We start from the raw sequence: 20,879 nt of genomic DNA, 5'->3' as shown, positions 1-20,879 counted from the left end.
TTTGATGTGCTTCCCAATTAAAAAATTGCCATGTTAATAAAAAGAAGAAATTCTAATTTCATATGAAAGATCTGGAAATTTCTAAATATTATTCAATGAGGGACTCATACACTAAAATTTAAATTTACTTCACTCTAAGAAGAAAAGTTAGCAAGCTTGTCCTGTAAATGTGTGAAAATGTAATTGTTTGATCCTGAAATTTTTATTGTATTTTGTCACAGGTGAGCAAAGAAAAATCAAAACAAATTTATTATTCATAATATTTTATTTGTATAAAACAGGTTTTTTCGTGCTATAGCTATAATAAAGACAAAATACTGGTATTGCTTAGTGATCAAAAGTTATGATTATCAATATCTTCAATGCTACCATGTTTTAAAAAAAAAACTCTGCATTAAAAAAGCTCACTTAGACTATTTTTATGCTTATTTTAATAAATTCTAAATGGGAAATTCTAAATTTTTTTATCAACTAATACATAGCTATGAATGTTATTTTTATTGTATGTTTAAAGTCTGTTATAAAGTAGACCAGACTATTTTTAGCTTCATCTATGCAATGGCAATCAATGAGATGTCTATTAAAATTGGGGCAGCTCATATAGCAGAATGGATCACCAACAACCAAACATGAGGCCCAGATTGGTGAGATAATGAATGGTTGAACTGTCTAGGCAAAGACTGAAATGGTGAGCAGGAGCCTGGTGAGGATAGTATTTGGAGAATCTATGCTCTTTACCTTGATGAAAAAAGACTAAACCATGACTTTTTTTAAATTGAAAAAATGTATTTACTTAATTAATTTAGAATATTTTCCCATGGTTATATGATTCACGTTCTTTCCCTCCCCTCCTTCCTCCTCCTCCCATAGCCAATGAGCAATTCTACTGGGTTTTACATGTATCATTGGATCAAGACCTATTTACATATTATTGATATTTGTGGCATTTAAAAGAGTGGATGCCATAAACTATAATAGTTAAAATGGTTGAGGTTCATAAACTGTAGTGAGTAAAATAGTGGAAGGTATAAATTGTAGTAGATATAAGAGTGGGTGAGTAAATTGTGACCACTGGAAATATGTTTCACTACAGTGTTTTGTTTTTAAATCAAATATAAGGTGGTCGCCAGGGAAATATTCCCAATTATGAATACACACAAGTCAACTGGGTTTTATAGAGAATTTTAATTAATAATACAATGAGGAATTTAAGAAAGAGAGAAAGAGAGGAAAAAAGGAATAATGAGAAAAGGATAGACCGGTCCAGGGCAGCACTGGCCAACCCAGGCCTAAGTCCTAAAAGAAAAGATCAGTCAGTCAGTTATCACTCACCATAAGATTTGTTCAAGCGAGGATTCTGGGGGACAGAGTCTCCCCAGAGGGAGTTCCAGCCAGAGTCAATCCTAAGGGACTTCTCAAGAGATCCTCCTTAGAGCCTGTCTCTCAAGACCTTCTCAAGTGATCCCCTTCTCAAGAGATTCCTTTTTCTTACATAGGGGATTTTCTCCTATGTCACCTCCCCTAAGTTCTTCCATCTACCAATCACAGGAGACATTTTCCAAAGGACAGCCCATTCTGAATTCACAGCTGAGTAGACTAATCCGTTTAGTAAGTTTGAACCAGAAAAAACTTCTGAATAAGTTTTCACCTCTTTGCTCCTTGTAAATTCACAAGTTGCCTGACCTTTATAGGTACTTAGCACCCTATTGTATTAATTCTAAAAATAGGCATGGCTTAAGTATGGGTGTAAGCATTTCTCATTGTTCAGTAAGGAGTTTTCTCCCCTAAAGCAGTCCTAAGTGGTGGAGTAGAGGTCCTCCCATTTCTGATCCAAGTAGAGTTCTCACTTTCCAAATGGGGAAAGGTCTCAGTAGGGAATTGTTCCAATGGAGAATTCCCCAATGGGAAATTTTTTTAACATTCACAAGTCTGAGAAATTTCAAGACTCACATATTTGCATTAGGGTGATCATTTAAAGTCTACATACCCATTCATATCCCCATTGACACACGTGATCAAGCAGTTTAAACCATGCCTTTTTTATGGGTACTCACAATACCGGGACACTATGCCTAGCATATGCTATGAATAAAGTAGACATTAAAACAAAACACTGAGTCCTTTAACCAAAGAAAGATTTCACTAGTGAAATTATGAGACATACATTAAAATGTCTTTTAGAAGTCCCTATGGGATGGCTTATTTCTAATAATTAGGCATTACTTTTAAAGTAAATATACAACTATGTTAGATATACTACAATTAAGAAAACCTTACCTTCTATCTTTGAATTGATACTAAGCATTGTCCCTAAGGCAGAAGAATAGCAAGGATTAGGCAATTGGAGTTAAGGGACTTGCCCCTGGTCACAGAGCTAGGAAGTGTCTGAGTTCAGATTTGAACCCAGGTTCTCCCAACTCTAGACCTGACTCTCTATCCACTGTGCTCCCTATATTACAATTAATTCTAGAAATAATCATTAGAACTAGGCTCATTTCCAAACTTGTATTTCTAGTTCTGGACCACCACTTTCAAAGTTACATAGAAAAAAAGGGTTAAGGCAAATTAGATCACCAGCATAGAACTCAAATCTGTTTTTTCTTAGGTCACAGTCATAGCTTTTATTTTGTGTAGTTTAGGCTCCTGACCCCAGGTGATCCCTTGTTTGTACAGTACGGGTATAAAAAAGTTGCAGTTAATTCTATTCTGCTTCTTTCTTGACTGCACAAATATAATCATTTATTTTGTGCAAAATCTAATTTTAAGACCTCAGCCCTTTTATCTGACCAAGTCTGAGAGGGGAGTGATAACACTGGGAGATTCAGATCTGTCATTTTTTGAGCAGTCTTGTGCTCTGATAGGTTTCTATTCTTCTTGTGGTTAAAAAGGATTCTTGGCTTCTCCTTATATTGCCTTAAACTTCTTCTCGGGAACATCTGCTGCTGAGACATGGGAATCACAGGTGGTCTGGAACTATTGACCAAAAGTAGAGGAGATGCACTTGACACTTGCTGAGCTGTTTTCATCCAAAAAGTCTTTGAAAGACTCTTTTTCAAGGCCATGTGTTTAAGTATCGGCAAGGGGGACAACTGTGGGGATTCATTCATTGACATGGTAGCACTCCAATTTTCTTGGGGCTGCCATATTGGGTTTGGAATATTTTCATCACTGGATCTCAGGAGGTCTTTAATTCTCATATCTTGGGAGAGTATGGGGCTCCACATAGCCCCTTTGTTTATACAGGATGCTTCTGATAAATGAGACTGTTGGTTTGGTAGTTTTATGGAGTGAGTCTCCAACCCCAGAGATGGCACTTCAAGGAGATAAGGTATCCTGGCTTTAGAGGAGCCCCTGGGACCATCTGTTTTTAGGGGAAGATGCAAATACAGCTGATTTCTTGGCTCATCTGAACCCTTTCTATTTGCAGATGTAGGGGAGTCAAGATCATTCAGGTCTCTCTCTGAAAAAGTGGAAACTAAGAAAAACAGAGAACAAACATGATGAGATGATGATCGGCATGTGGTTATAAAAAGAATACTTAACAAAAGATATTCCTCCCAAGAAGAGAGAAATAATTAGGTATATCTAATTCCATATATGTACTAAATAGAGTTGAGCTTATAGTCCAGATAATTAAAGTAAAATTCCTATTTCTGTTATCAGAATAGTCAGATGAAAGAGATACTGTTATTATTTTTTGTCTAAATTATTTCATTTATTAACTCAGGTATTCAGTTAACTTTATAAGGATGTCAGAAGACCTCTCATTTACTTGTCCAAAATGTCAATATTTCTAGGATTCACAATTTTGACATGAAGCCCCTATGGCCAAAAAAAAAAAAAAGAATTTGAAGAATTATGGAATAAAACCTATAAAGTCAAATGTACTGAAATGCCCATGGCATGTAAATTGCATTATTAATATATTCAAACATTTTTCTTTGTTCATCATTTTATTTCAACTTTAACTCCTCTCTCTTTCTTTTTCTTCCTTCCTCTTTCCTTCCTCCCTTCCTCCCTTCCTCCCTTCCTCCCTCCCTCCCTCCCTTCCTCCCTTCCTCCCTTCCTCCCTTCCTCCCTTCCTCCCTTCCTTCCTTCCTTCCTCCCTTCCTCCCTTCCTCCCTCCCTTCCTTCCTTCCTTCCTTCCTTCCTTCCTCCCTCCCTCCCTCCCTTCCTTCCTTCCTTCCTTCCTTCCTTCCTTCCTTCCTTCCTTCCTTCCTTCCTTCCTTCCTTCCTTCCTTCCTTCCTTCCTTCCTTCCTTCCTTCCTTCCTTCCTTCCTTCCTTCCTTCCTTCCTTCCTTCCTTCCTTCCTTCCTTCCTCCCTCCCTCCCTTCCTTCCTTCCTCCCTTCCTTCCTCCCTTCCTCCCTTCCTCCCTTCCTCCCTCCCTTCCTTCCTTCCTTCCTTCCTTCCTTCCTTCCTTCCTTCCTTCCTTCCTTCCTTCCTTCCTTCCTTCCTTCCTTCCTTCCTTCCTTCCTTCCTTCCTGCTAGTTTCCTAGAATACCTGTGAACTAGCCTTGTTTTTAGCTATTTCTTTTTGTCTTATAGTTAATTTATATTAAGAATATCTAGCTTGCTATGATTCTGTTCCTCCAGTAATATGTTTATTCATTAGCCACCAGACAAGGATCACTCAAAGAGTATGAAAAGTTGAAGCTAATGTTTATCATGTAAAAACTGTGTGTTTCTTGGCACCGTCTTCTTTTTGCAAGGCTACTGCCACCACTGCACAAATCAAAGGAGGTTAATCAAAATTAAGGGTCATTTGGTTCTTCCTTTAATTCATGGGTTTCTATGGAGAATTCTGCTCCAAACGATTGTCCTATGTGTGAAAAGTTCATGGCACTTAGGTAGGCTTGCCTTCAGACCACAAATGAATACTTGTTGAACTCAAATCTTCTCTAAAGCATGATAGAATATGCCAGAGCTTTTATTCTACTGATGTAGGTAGGCTTCAAGAACCAATGGTGCCCTTAATGCTGCACTGAGGCATCAGAGTAGTGTTTATAAATAAGTTAAATATGACACAAACTGTGAAAGTTTGACCCTGGGTTCTCAAATAGTTGAGAATGGGTTCCAAGCCTACCAGGTTGTCAGGTCATCAAGTATAGGTCTGATGATAAGACTGTCTATTTTTTGAGGAGGTCTAGCCACGTATAAAGATTCGCATCATCTTGACATTTATTGACCATACCATAGCATTATTGGAGGCAGAGCCAAGAAGCAGTGAAGAAAAAAAAATATTCCCACTCTAATGTGAGACAGCTGATACTAGGGGAATTAGTTTAAACCCCTCCATCACTGATATATGACCTTCACTTATTTGTATATGGAGAGTAACAATAATTTATTTCTTGATTTTTCTCTGCTATTTACTTTTCTATTCAATTCTGATGAATACTTTCACTTTGATTTATTGTTCTTGCCTGCTCTACTAACAGATAATCATTTGATTGGGGATCAAGACAAACATTAGCCCCTCTTGAAATTAGACATTTCAGAGAATTGCAGAGACCAGAATATGATTTGTGTTCCATTTAGCCACAGAAAATCACAAAGATCATTCATTCACTTGGGCTGGGATTGATAAACTACCATAGACCAAATCTTGCCCACCATTTTATCTTGGTTGACCAGTGATCTAAGTATGCATGGGATTTATATCTTTAGATACAATAAAACCTTATTTAAAAATGTGAAAACCATTCTCAGCTTGAGGGCTGTACATAAAGAGTCAAAAAGTTGGATTTGGCCTGCAGGCTATAGTTTGCCCATTCCTTTGCTACAACAGAGAAAGTGGTTGTGATCTGTATCTGTGGAAGGGGAACATAGACCAGTATGAAATCATACATCTGTGACATACTGAACACAGAGCTTAGTGAGAATGAATGGCCTGCCCTGGGTCATGTAGACAATTAAAAAAAAAAGCAAGCATTGGTAGCAAAAACCAAAACCAAAGCAAAAACCCTTTAAAAACCAGAATGGAATTGGGACTTTCTGGTTCCTAGGTTAGTCAAAAAAGTCCTTTGACCACACTAATACAGGGGAGCAGATACATGTCTCAGCACAGTACCTGCCAGCACATTTTCTTGGTTTTCCAAAGTTATATCAATTTCATCTTCCTGAATGATGTCTAGCACAGCTGGGTGATGTGAGGAGAGAAAAGTTTTGTCATCACCTTTCTTGAAGGCTCCAGGAGGTGCTGCTTTGGTCCCTTGCACAACCCAATTTCCTCCTTCTGGATGTGGATTCATGGTTTGGGGAATTTTTTCATCATGTTTTGAGAGCATGTGGTTTTTCTGAAAACGTGAAGACAATTCTATATGATATCATTAAAATGATAATAGTTTAGCAGTAGATAAAAATGAATTTAAAAAGTTGTGAACCCCACCTATCAGATTGGTCAGTATGTCAATAAAGGAAAATAGCAAATGCTGGAGGGAATGTGGCAAAATTGAGACACTCCTACAATGTTGGTGGAGTTGTGAACTGGTCCAACCATTCTGGAAGGAAAATTGGAACTAGGCTCAAAGGGCTATAAAACTGTGCATTGATTTGATTCTGTAATGTTACTCCTGAGTCTGTATACCAAAGAGATAATAAAAAAGGGAAAATGACCTACTTGTACAAAAATATTTATAGCAGCTTTTTTTTTGTAGTGACTAAGAATTGGAAATTGAAGAGATGGTCATCATTTGGGAGATGACTGAACAAATTGTGTTCCATGTTGGCGATGGAAATCTATAGTGCTCTGACAAATGATAAGCAAGATAATTTCAGAAAAAGCTAGAAAGATCTGTAGAAATTGATGCAGAGAAAAATGAGCAGAGCTGGAAGTACATTGTACACAAGAATATCAAGACTGGAAGGTGATTATCTGTAAAAACTTGGCTACTCCCAGCAATGCCATGATCTGGGACAATCCTGAAAGTCATGATGGGAATGCTATCCATCTTCAGAAAAAGAACTATTGGAGTCATCTTTCATGTCAGTTTTATTTTGTGATTTTGGTTATGTATGAGTGTTCTCTTACAACAATAACCATTATGGAGATGTGTTTTGCATGACAATAAAAATAAAATTAAAAACAAAGTTGTGAACTCACATATCTCACCATTATGAGAAGTATTGGTTATGATTATTACTTTAAGTCTGCCAGTTTGGTCCAATTTTGTGAAACTTCATTTCAAATTTAAATAACATAAAAATTTTTATGGAAAGAGAGATTTAATATTAGAAGACCCAAGTTGGAGTTTGATTCTTCCACTTCTAATCTCTGTGATCTTGGAGAAAGATAATAATATATCTGAGCCCCAATTTCCTCCCCTATAAAATGGGATTAATAGAGCTGGTCCTGTCTATTTTATAAGGTTAATTGTAAATATAAAATGATAGAAAGTGTGTAAAATAATCTATTATTGAATTATTATTATTCCCTGTTTGACATGACATGTTTAGCATGCTTCCTATAAGTAGTTAAATAATTAATATTACCTTCTGGTTTAGACACACACACACACACACACACACACACACACACACACAAAAGTGTTGCCTTTTCTCCTTTAATCTGAACATCTCTAGGAGTTTGAAAGGTCATAAATATTTAGGCAAAGCAGTCAACTAGACTTTTGATTCATCACATGCTTCCAGTTATGGAAGATTTTTCACTATTATTTTTGAAAGCTGTTACCTTCTGTGGCATATCAGAAAACTCACTCTTAATGGCTTTACAGCCAGGCTGAATAACAGCTAATTGGTAAAGTACGTGAACAAAAAACTTTTTGTGCAGAAACTGTTTTCTCCAGCACGTAGGGATGAGATTTTTGATAGCTAATTGTAACTGGGCATTTTGCATTACAGAACATAGGAGATATTCATATAGCATTTAAGGAACACTTGGATATAATGATGTACACTAGGTTTCATTGTAGTACAATGAACTCTGGACATGAAAACAAGAAGATGGGTTTAAATTCCACATGAGACACTTTCTAACTACATAACTCTGGGAGAGCCACATATAATTTCTAAGGCTCTGTTTACTCATCTATAAAATGGGAATCATATTTTTTATTAATATCTAGTAGGCAGTTTGGCATAGTAGATAAAGCCAGGAAGATTGATCAATTCCTGCTTTTGACACATACTAGTGATTTTGGGGAAGTCACTCAACTTCATAGCTCTTTAGGCAAAAACTTGGAGAGAAAGTATTGTTTTTTACTGGTAGAAGGTGTTTCAAAGGCTTAGCCTTTATCATTATTATCTAGAAGGTTTTCCTCTTGAAGTTACTTTAACTGTGAGCGAAAGGAATAAGCATTTATATAGCACCTACCATGTGTGAGAAAGCAACTGCATGGCTTGATGGATAGAGTGCTGGGCCTGGTGTCAGGAATATCTAGTTCAAATCTGGTCTCAGACTCTTACTAGCTGTATGGCCTTGGGCAAGTCACTTAACCCTGTTTGTCTCAATTTCCTCATCTGTAAAATAAATTGTGATAGGAAATGCCAAACCCAAACCACTCTAGTTTCTCTGCCAAGAAACCCCAAAAGAAGTCAAAAGAGTTGGACATGACAGTGCTTTGGCAGCTAGGAGGTGCAGTGTAGGAGGTGCAGGCTCTGGTGTCAAGAGGACCTGAATTTAAATCTGACCTCACAAACTTATTAGCTGTGCAACCCTGGGCAAATCACTTAACCCTGTTTGCTTCCATTTTCTTATCTCTAAAGTGAGCTGAGAGGGAATTGGCAAACCACTCCAGTATATGTGCCAAGAAAACCGTATTGCCAGCATGGATGTACTGTGGTTGATGGAATTACATTTACTTTATGAATGACCTTGGATAAGTCATTTTACCTCTTTGGGTCTCAATTTCCTTTTCTATAAAATGAATTAGATGGCTTTTGAAGTCCCTTCTAGCTTTTATTTATAGTTCTATGACTTTTCAAGGAGAACGATATATATGTGTACATATAAAATAGCTATAATTCACTGAAAGAGTCTAGTATAGAGTGGCCAAGGACTCAAAGAAATCACTTAGTAGTTAAAGATATTTAGAAAGCAATAGCAGCTAAGGAGGAGTCCAGCAAAGAAAATAGAACCACAGGGATCCCAGACTCAGTCAAGAATGCAACTTGCCTGATGACATCATTGGAAGAAGGCATCAATAATCCTAGTCCAGTTCCCTATCAGTGCGCTTCTTTGTTTGCTCCCATGTCCAATAGTTGACTGCTGTTGTTTGTCCTTCATTTTTGAACAGCATCAGTGACACCCCTGGGTAACACCTTGACTCACCCATAGATTAGATACAAGTGGGACAGAGTTGTACAAAGTCATTAACCTCACTTTCTCTTCTAGAGACTTTGGAGTCTAGTGGGTGGACCAAAGTCAGGATGGCTTGTGATAGCTTGGGATGCAGTGGATGACAGATATCTTCAATGTCTGACCAAGCTCTAAGCATCCCACAGTGCCTACTTCAGTTATCTTCATGGCCATTGGAATAGATTATTCTCACCTGTCCATTCCTCTGTGGGAGTCTTCACATGCAGGGGAAGACATCTTCTCTAACTCACTGATGGGTTTGATGCCTGTCAGTCATCCTCAATCTGGTTTAGCCTATCTGCAGAGAAGTTTTACTAACTCTTGGAGTTATAGGTAAGTGTTGGGTGGAAGATGGACACCAAAAGTGGATGAACAGTGCTGAAAAGGACTTGGCAAGCCCTCACATGAGAGGTGCTAGTCTTTCCCAAACACCCTATATGCCCCCAACTTTATTCCGTGTGCATATCTCCTTTCCTGACTTTGGTATAGTAATTCAAGGAAGAGATTATTCTTTTATCTTGGAAGATAATTATCTCTTACCTTGCTATGCAGTTTGATTAAATGTCCATTGCTTTGAATTAATATGTCTCCTGGTTTAAAAAGGAAACACATGGGGGAGGGGTGTCTCAGAGCCATTGAATTTGAGTGTCCATTGACCTATGGACATGCCACGAATCTAAGAGAATCTTTCAGGGAAGCTCATTGCTGCCAGAGGGGAGTGGGGTTCTCTAGAAGACAAAAGTTTGATAATAACAGGAGATAGTAGAGCAGTTCCTGATTCCATTTCCTTTCTCTGGGAACCATCTCACACTGAATGACTGTAATCATTATAAGGTGGCAGGGACAGACACCAACCCTTGGTATTTCTGACAAAGGCTTTAATGCCTTTTAATTTATAACTTAAGTACTAATCAAGGCTATTTGTAGAGTCAACTCCAAAGACCCTTATTCTACCTCTTCCCACTTTTTGTCTTATGTAGAAATGAAGAAGAAATAAGCATGGTGTTGGGAGGGGGCTAATATTGGCTGCCTTCCATGGAGTGAGGGAGAATCTCTCACCTTACTGAGGTTTTCAAATTTGGAGAAAGTGTGACAATTTATCGGAGGAAATTTTTTTGATGGTTTTATTTCTTTTGCTTTGGGTGATATGCTTTAGGAAAAAAAAAAACAAACAACCAAAGATGTATGTGTGGTATGTGTATGCGTGTGTGCAAATATGGATAAACAAACCCACATTTAGTTTGAACATTATGAACTACAACAAATTCATTATTCTACACAGTTAAAAAATCAGATCATCCTCCCCTTAGAGATTAAGGTAAGTAAAACAAATAAAAAAGCATTCCTTTCTAGACATTTGGCACAAAGCAGGATTATTCTTTCCCTTTTCTACTTCAAACAATGAATAACTCCACTTTGGAATTTAATGTAATTTTAAAAAATCCTAAGTATCCACCCACGCCAACAGGGACAAAGCCTGCACAATCTCAGGCTGAAGGAGGGAACCCTCTTGTTGGAACTAAAGAAACTTTGGATAAAAGAATAAGCACATTTTCTGGGGCACAAATCAGTCTTTGGACTAAATGATATTTATCCTTTTTTTTTGAGTTGAAAAGACGTAATCTACTGCACATATGCCATGGAAACTAGATTACAAACCCTTTGCTTGCCAGATTACTGCCTTTTTAAGGCAAGATTTTAATTGTTAAGTTGTGGGAAATACCTTTTTAAAGATGATCCTAAGAGGGAAACTGAGAGATAGGAAAGAAGGTCTTTGGCACAGCACACAGTGGAACCAAAGGGATGGTTAATTTAGCATTATAGTCTATAGGAAGAGTCATATGACTGTAGTTTTTGGCAGGTGAGGTCTGGTGACAGGGCCAAGGGATATGAGAATATGAGAGGGATATTTCAGAATGTTCTGTGGAGTCTAGACAGAACTGGAGGATGTCTTCCTCATTGCATTCCTTTTAGGGAAAGGGGTTGATGACTGTTTCCTTACTCGTGTGCAGATATAAGACACTAACAACATGCCCTGGCAAGGGTAGCCATCTAATTCAGAATCTCAGAGAATATTTACATATTTGAGAAATAGCTCTCAGAGTGAAAGAGTAGGGTAGGCAGGCACAACACTGGAATCGTGACTACTCATATATTGCTATTTTGGTTTTTCTGAGCCTTAGTTTCTTATCCCAAGTAGATGGTGGTCAAGGGCCAGGTCTTGTACTTCTCTAAAAATTTTATAATATTTTGAGCTGGACCTTAGAAGTCACATATCATCTAACTTTCTTATTTCTAAAATAAGGCAAAGAAAAGAGAAAGATGCTTATTGAAGTCACACAGGTGGTAGAGGGAAGAACTGGGATTTAAAACCAAGCCTTTCAACTCCGAACCCACTTAACCTTGTCAACCTTTATAGTGGTTAGTGGGAGATTTTACACTAAGTAGATGTTTAGTTAATCTTTAAGTGTACAAATTAACAGAAAAATTCCTTTTGCTATGAAAGACAATACAAAGTCTATGCTTATAAAGCAAAATAGTTAAATTTAACTCATCTACATCTTCTATCATCATAATTATCAACATCAAATTCTATTTAAACATTTAATAAACCCCTATATTTCTTTTATGAGCATGATAGCTATTCTATTCCAGGGACGTGTTAAGAAAAGAAATATTTTGAGAATATGGTTTGATTGGTTAATTTTATCTCAGTGAAATTCATACTACAATTCTGAGATGATCTTTTACCTTCAAGCCTTTATGTTCCTTTTGAGACTTTATTAATTTCTTCAGCAGCAAGCTGTAGGAAGCCATGATTGAAGATGGCTTGTTGTTTATCAGCACACTGATAATTTCTGAAAGACCAGGTTCCATGGTGCTGGCCATGTAGTTCAGAACCGTGGAGTTAAGGTCCTCGGGATGGAGCCTAAAAATGCCAGGACAAGTATTTCATGAAAGAGTTGGAACTTGTTGTCTGAACACCCAGACTCTGTTATTGTGTTTGAGTGGAGCAGATGCTAAAATGGACATGTACTTATTTTTTAAATTTTATTTAATTAATTAAGAAAAATTTTCCATGGTTACATGATTCATATTCTTTCCCTCCTCTACTCCCACCCCCCTCCCATAGCCAATGTGCAATTCCACTGGGTTTTACATAGACATGTACTTAAGAAAATTACATCTGGATAAATTAGTTTCATTAAATATCTGAAAATGGTTCAAAAACAGTTTGATTGACTTTGGCAACATGGGATGCCATAGTCCCATCTTCTTCTATTAGAAGGTGGGCCTTAAGACAATGTTTGCAACTTGTCAACAACAGAATTTCCCCTTGGAATTCTGCTGCCTCTGAATCAATTCTGCCATGATCAAAGGTACCACTAAATACATCGGACAGATACATAGGAAATCTTGAGGTCTGTATAGTCACAGTAGTAACAGTGGTATGATAATCCTAAGGATATCTATGTTTGGGTTAGTGATAAGTGAGGAATGTGATATCATTCTTTTTCAAGAAGAGGATCCTGACAAGAAACAAAAGATGGATATAAGTGTATATTTCACTGGGTGGAAAAGTATAAATAGTGTTTTTTTCTAGGGGTGAGTTCTAGGGCTCATATTATTGGGAATTAAAAAAAATGACTTTGAGGCACACTACACAGAAGAATCTCTGTTTCCTCTTTTGGGAAAGGGACTGTCAAGCTGACAGGGATACTTTTCAGGAAGAACTTAAGAAGTTATGGACGTAGTAGAAAAAGGGCTGATATGCTTCAGTGTGGGCTGCTGTAAAATGATTCACAATAGGAAAAAGAATTCAAATGATCCTTATTAGGCTATGGGTTTCAGGCTAGAGAAAGGGTTGAGAAATAGTGTGCTTCTCTGACTGAAACTGCCTTCAAGTAGAAATAAAATGGGTGATTGATTGGGGTCTGAACACTGAAATAAAATGGAAAGCATGACATGAATCCTACATAAGTCAATAATGCAACTATCTGTGTGCTGGGATTCCTTTATGCATTTCTGATTGCTATCTCTCAACAAGAAATATGGAACTGAAGTAGGTTCAGAGATTCAGCATGTAAAATAATCATGGTAACAAGGATCTTGATATAGGAGGAGAAAGGAAAAAAGAATTAAGAAGCTTCAGCCTGGAATGATGAAGATGGAATATAATGAAAGTATAAAATGACAAAAGGCAGTGGTTCTCAAAGTGTGGTTCATGGACCCCTGGATGTCACTGAGATACTTTAAGAAGATCTGTGAGGTCAATGCTATTTTCATAATAATTCTTAGAGAATATTTGACAATTAAATTAATTTTTCTTTTTTCCAACCACATGTCTGTGTGAGGTCAGATTTTCTCCATATACTTAAACCAAAACAATATAAAGCAACAGATTGAATGTAGAAACAGATTTAAGCAGATTTATGATATATAACTTCATGTGGTTGCTCATTGTTGCCAAACTATCCTTGTGCCCTCATTTATTTCCTCTCTCATTCCCTACAGTCACTATTCCAAACCTTTTTTCCTCTTATTTTCCACACTGGCCCCAATCCATCTATCTATCTATCCATCCATCCATCCATCCATCCATCCATCCTCTATCCTCCCATCCATCCATCTATCCATCCATCCATCAGTCCATCCATCTATCTGCTATCCTTCCATCCATCCATATGTCTATCAATCCATCCATCCATAAGCATTTGTTAAGAGTCTACTAAGGTACCAAGTGCTGTGCTAGCTGTTAGGGCTTTCACAGACAAAAATTAAATAGTCTCTTCCCTTGGGGAGCTTATATTCATTCCATCAGAGGAAATAATACATACACATTTAAGTATATGCAAAGTTAATATAAAGCAATTTGATGGGATGTGGCCTTGGTATCTGGGAAAATAGAAAAGACCTTATTTGAGAGATGAAATCTATATGAGCTGAACTTTAAAGAAAATTTTGGAGTCTATGAGCTAGAGGTCAGGAGGTAGTTAATTCCAGTTATGGGGAACAGACTATGTACAAAGGCACAGACATGGGAGCTAGAATATTGTGTGTGAGGAACAGCAAGAAGACCAAGATACTGTAGAGTGTGAAGAGAAATAATGGAGGGAGGACAGGAAGCCTTGAAAGGTAGATTGGAAGCAAATTATAATAAGCTTTAAATGTCAAACAGAGGAGTTTATGTTGGATAATACAGACAACAGAGAGTTTGGAATTTGGATATAAGTCAATTGGATATTTTATCATTATCTTTTTGGTGTATCTATGGAGGACAGATAATTATAGCAGATGACTAAACATTCTACTTCCCTGAGAACATAGGGAAACTCTTCAGTCTTCCTTAATTCCTTAAAAAATATTCCATATCTACTCTTTTCTCCTTTCTTTTAGTCACAGAAGTTATTGCTACATTTTTCAAAGATTTACCCCTTTACCAGAGCTCTTCATCCCATTCTCTCTGGCCTCTTTTAAGACCTCTTCCCAGACATTATTCCCCTGTATTCCCCTTATATCTTTAATCTTTCCCCATCTACTGATACCATAAATTCCATTAATGTGCCAGTGGTCTTTCACAGGTTGGAAGCCAAGCTTATCTTTTCCCCTAAACCTGAAACTCATATCTCCCTACAAATATTCTCAAGTTTCCCCAGTTTTAATAATTTTTCTCCCAACCCTTATAGTTCATCCAGCTATCAATCCTATCCTTCATTGATAAACTTATTGAAAACATTTTATACACCTGATTTTTTATTTTTCTCCATCTCCCACCCATTGTTAATCAGATATCAGTATAGTATACTTGAAGATTTGAAGAGTAAAGTTTAAGGGAAGTAAAAAGTATTACTTGACTTATTGGGTAATACACTTATGGAATCCATTACCTCAAAAACTGATACAGATGGAACATATAAATAGCTTCAAAAATGATTCAGATATATTCATGAATGACAGGTACTTAATGGGTTACTAAGGGAAATTAGAGTATTTGAGAGAACAGCCTTGACTTTTGAGGTTGATGTCAAGAAAGACAATCATGTCTTTAACATGTCCCTTGGTGCCACTTTCTGAGACCAAATGCTGGACTGGATGGTTTGACACAGAATATTTCATATATTTTAAATGCACTAGGGGAGTGCTATACAAAAGAAAACTGTGGGAAATTACTTTGTGAATATGAAAAATCTTTTAATAAAATGGATAAATTCCAACCCTTTCCTAAATTTTCTGTTCTGGTAGTTTTTATTTTGGCATATAGGTTTATTTTATGTCATTTTAAAAAACTCTTATTTTCTGTCTTAGAATTGACACTAAATAACAGTTCCAAGGTAGAAGACCAGTAAGGGATAGGCAGTTGGGGCTAGGTGACTTGCCCAGGGTCACACAGCTGGGAAGTGTCTGAGGCTAGATTTGAACCCAGGACCTCCCATCTCTGGGCCTGGCTCTCAATCCACTGAGCCACCTAGCTGTCTCCAGGTTCATTTTCAAATGGTTATTTTTCTTAATAAAAATTAAGAATCTATACTGGAAATTTATAATTGAGAATCTGTAGATACTCATTAGCACATATTAATACTGTTATTAATTATATCAATCATGTTATATCAATTATTTATTATTCCAAGGTTTGCAAAGTGCTTTACCTACAGTTCCCTATTTGATCCCCCCAACAACTTTGGGAGATAGGTGTTATTATTCCCATTTTACAAATGAGAAGACTGAAGTAGACAGAAATTAAATGACTTGCTCAGAGTACCACCGTTAGTAAGTGTTTGAGTCTAGATTTGATCTCAGATCTTTCTGACTCAAGATCCAGTGTTCTACCCACTGGGTAATTTAGCTCCTTCTGGCTCCCCAACTTCCAAATTTAGCATCCCATCCACCTGGGATTGGGAAGTGGGCCATGGTGATAATGTGGGGTAATGGAAGTCTCATTGAATATGGAGTCAAAAGAACTGTGTTTGGAATAGTGGTTTTGTTGTTTTCTACCTATGTGACCTTGAGCAAGTTACTTCTCCAGGTCTCAGTCTCCTCATTTGTCAAATGAAGAGTTTGGATTAGATGAATCAAGTTCTCACTCTGTTCTCCATCATGAACCTAACAACATCCAGTTATATCCCCCAAGAGAACCATGCTTCCAAACCTTAACAATTGATGTACATAAAGCTTTATATTTTGGAAAATTATGGCTTTTATACATTATTTAATTTGAGATTCATAACAACTTTGAGAAATTGATGCTACAAATATATGTGTCCTACTTGGAGTAGGACTCCTTGGATTCTTGATTTCAGGCTAGAAGGAGGCTTAGAGGTCAGTGTGGTTGTATTGGTTCACATATGAAGAAACTGAGATTTAGGGAGGTGGTGAGTTGCTACCTGTCATCACATAGTAGGTTTCAGAGCTGAAATTTGAACCCAAGATTTCCTGACTCTGAGTCCAGTACTCTATTCATTAAGCCACATCATCTCACCCTATGAAGGACTAATTATGTAAAGGATAGCAATCAAAATGTAACCGAATGAGAAAGATTCTTTTTCATTAGGTAGCATCTAATATCAGAGAAATGTTATAGAGAGAGTGCAAACCTTACTGCTGAAACCTAGAAACTTCAGGATCCTGGGCAAGTCGCAATGTTCATGATCATGAGTTTCTTTATCTGTGAGATGGAGCTAATGATATCTTTTTAAAATTTTGTTTTTAAAATTTTTTATTTAATTACTTAATTTAGAATATTTTTCCATGGTTACGTGATTTATGCTCTTTCCTTCCTTTCCTCCCTCCCCACTCCAGGGACCAATGAGCAATTCCACTAGGGTTTATTTGTATCATTGTTCAAAACCTATTTCCATATTATTACTATTTGCAATAGAATGATCTTTTAAAACCAAAATTCCCAATCATATCCCCATAGAACCATGTAATCAATCATATGTTTTTCTTCTGTGTTTCTACTCCCACAGTTCTTTCTCTGGATATGGATAGCGTTCTTTCTCCTAAGTGCCTCAGAACTGTTCTGGATCAAGCTAATGATATCTTTAAGTCCTTTCTCACAGGGATGCTGTGAGATTCAAATGAGATAATGTATTAAATAACTTGGCAAAGCTCAAAGCACTATTTCATGTGAGATAGTATTGTTGGATTCAGGAAAACTCATCTTCTGGAATTCAAATCTCCCCACAGACACTGACTAGCTTGTGACCCTGGAGAAGTCATTCAATCCTATTTGCCTCAGTTACTCATCTGTAAAATGTAAAATGAGCTAAAGAAAGAAATAGCAAACTGCTAAGAAGAACTCATGAAAGAAAGAATTGGACATAACTGAAATGACTGAAAATCAACAACATTAGAGTTATTATCTATAATGAAAATAGAATAAGTGGAAAAAATCTTGAATGCCAGGATGGATTGGGTTGAATAGAGACTGATTTTATTCTGATTGGACACATAAGTACAAGATATTACTTACAGTCTATGAAAACCCAAAGAAAGCTATCATATTCTCATTGTTTTCTCTTCTTTAGACTTACACTGTTGCTCTAACTTCTATTTAAATGTCATCTCCTTGAACCCTTCGGCCACCCCAGTTGTCCTACTCTGTCAAAACTTATAGTGACATTAACTCACATTCCTGTAAAGCAGTGGTTTTCAAAGAATAGTTCACAAACCCTGAGGGTCCCTGAGACCCTTTCAGAGGGTTGGGGGGAGGGTCAAAACTATTTTAATAATAATACTAAGAAGTTATTTCCCATTAAAATATTCCTTCCTTTCCCAACTACATTATCTATATGAGGCCAGATTTTCTTCATATACTTCAACCAAAGCAACATAATTAACATGGAATTTAGAAAAAGATATGAGAATCTTATTATCTTTTCTTAGCCAAACATTAAAAAGATATGTAAAAATATGTAAATGCTGCTGCTTTTCTCACTATTTTTGAAAATATAGTTATTTTATAGCCATAAAACATTTCAAATCCATTTACATTAATAAAATATTATTCATATTAAGATGTAATAGATTTATTATTTCTTAAAATTGTTTAATACATTTAGAACAATAATTTTAAATTTAATTATTTAACTAAATGTTACTATTTCAGAATAAATTATTTAATTAAAATATTTGTATTTTAGAATTAATTCATTTTTTAAAATTTAGTAGTTTAAATCTCTAATATGTAAATACTGATTCATGTATTTAATCACAACAAAACCTCTTTGAAATCCTCAATCTTTTTAGAGTATAATGGTCCTGAGACTGGAAGCTTTGAGAACTGCTAGTATAAAACAACCTTTTATGGGAAAAAATGAAGCTGAGGGATACTGATGGTTGCAGTAAGAAACATTGTGTGCAGCTATTCTCCTGCCTGCTAGGACTATGTTAAATTTCCCTTACCTCCATTCTCCTGTCCCTCATTTCTTATGTCAGGCAAGAGATGTAAATTGCAATAAATCTGTGAAGCACAAAAAGACCTTGTGCTGAGCTAGAGGCATTGTACACAAAATCATAGTAGGTAGTGACGAGAGTGGGAGTTGTTGAAAGCCTTCTAGAAACTTCGGTTCCTTTATTCCCACTCCTGACTCTCTCCATAATTGAATCCTAGAATCTTATTCCTTTTCTTTGTGATATTAGAAATTTAACAATGAATATGAGAGAATCTTATGATAGGGGATTTGTTGAATGTGATCCATGACTTACTGAGAGAGGCAATGGAATTCCACTGACATTCCTAAAGACAGCACAGAGAATTCCTTTGACTGGAAGGTTTCCACAGGATCCCAGAGTATCAGAGTAAGGAGGGACACTGGGGACAATCTGGACTTGGAAAGAACCCCTTCTACTGCATATACCTCATAAATGGCTATCTAGCTTCTTTTTGGGGGGTCACATGAGGGGGAGCCTCATTTCACTTTGGGGAGGGGTCTCTAATCATTAGAGAAATTTTCCTTACAACAAACAAATTTTCTCTTTGAAATATACCTCTCACTTCTAGTTCTACCTTTGAGGCTAAACAGAGTAGATATCTCTTCCTTGTGATATGACAGCCTCTTGAATGACTGAAGATAACTGTTATGTTCCTATGAAATCTTCTCTTGGAAAAAAACCAACAATACCTGTCTCCTGTTGCTTTAACTTATATTCATATGTCAGGAGCATAAAGTCCTTTACCATCCCGGTTGTCCTACTGTAGACACTGCTCAGCCTCCCTCCACTCATCTACCAAGAAGGTTTTTCTAAATTGTAGAGTCTGATCACGTTACCTCCCTGCTAAATGAATTCCAGTGGCTCCCTATTATTTTCAGGATCAAATGTAAAATCCTTCATTTCAGATTTAAAGCTCTTTATGACTCAATCCCTTCTTACCTGCCTAAGCTTTTCTTTATTCGTCTCCATACATGTCTAGGATCTAGCTATGTTGGCTTACTCATGCTACTCCCTGTTTTTTGAATAAAATATTCTATTCTAGAATCATTGCCTTGTCATTGGTTGTTTCTCATGCCTGGAATGCTCTACCTCTTTGCTTTCCTGGCTTTTTTCCAGAGTAGGTTGAAAGTTTACTTTCTGCAGGAGACCTTTTTTCCAGTCTCTAATGCTTTTTCTTAGACTATTTCCCACCTATTCTATATAAATCTTGTATGTATCTAGTTGTCTACATCTTGACTCTCTCATGAAAAGGTATGGTCCTTGAGAGAGGGTCTATATATATGTAAAGATATTATATATAATAACATAAAATAGAAATATATTTTAAGATATATAATATAAATATATAATAAATAAAACAATATATAACAGAATAATAAAATAATACAATATATACATATAATATGCAATAGATATATAAAATATATTATAAATGAGTGCAAATATAAAAATATGATATCTATTTATAAAAACATAAAATAAAATATAAAAATTATATATATGTGTATATTTTTTGGTATTTCCAATATAGCAAGGGTCTAACAATATTTATTAAATATTTATTAAATATTTGTTCAGTCTATCAATTGAAAAACATTTATTAAGCACCTATTATGTGCCAGGCACTGTGCTAAATGTTAGGGATAAAAAAAAGAAATAAGATAGTCTCTACCCTCACGGGGCTTATAATTTCATGTAATTATTGACTGACTTACTTTTACTAATTTCCTTATAAAATATAGTATCAATAATTAAATAAAATAACCCATATGTGATCTCTCCAGGGTAGAGTATAGTAGGATTATCACCTAGTTTTTTCTTGTCTAGACTTGAGGGATAGATTAGAATGCTGAGTTTAGAGTCAGCAAAACTTGAGTTCAAATCCTGATTTATTCAGTTATAGTTATGCGATTTCAGGCATTTAATCTCCCTGGGTCTCAGTTTCCTTATCTATAAAATGGAGTTGGACTCAATGACTTCCAAGGTCCTTTTTAGCCTTAAATATATGAACCTATAGGTCCCTATTTCCTTTTTCTAAAAATGGGGTGGGTGAGTTTGAACAAAATGACTTCTAAAGTTTCTTCCAATCTTAAAGCTACCAACTGAAAATGAATAGCATGACCTTGT

General features: G+C 36.3%; 1 protein-coding gene across 1 annotated transcript in view; it reads right to left on the bottom strand.

Annotated features, from left to right (window-relative positions):
- Window positions 1-282: 282 nt before the first annotated feature.
- Window positions 283-20,879, bottom strand: part of LOC103106613 (serine/threonine-protein kinase MARK1-like) — a 36,276-nt gene continuing 15,679 nt past the window's right edge. The window contains exons 5-7 of the mRNA XM_007484280.2: window positions 12,069-12,246; window positions 6,072-6,297; window positions 283-3,475 (exon numbers count right to left, since the gene is read on the bottom strand). Of these exons, the coding sequence (XP_007484342.2) occupies window positions 2,736-3,475; window positions 6,072-6,297; window positions 12,069-12,246 (1,144 nt within the window). The 3' untranslated portion in view covers window positions 283-2,735. The remainder of the gene's footprint in view (window positions 3,476-6,071; window positions 6,298-12,068; window positions 12,247-20,879) is intronic.

The sequence above is a fragment of the Monodelphis domestica genome, chromosome 2 (genome assembly GCF_027887165.1).
Source record: "Monodelphis domestica isolate mMonDom1 chromosome 2, mMonDom1.pri, whole genome shotgun sequence".
Lineage (NCBI taxonomy): Eukaryota > Metazoa > Chordata > Mammalia > Didelphimorphia > Didelphidae > Monodelphis > Monodelphis domestica.
The sequence above is the reverse complement of the archived record's forward strand: the minus strand, read 5'-3'. Positions and strand labels throughout refer to the sequence as shown.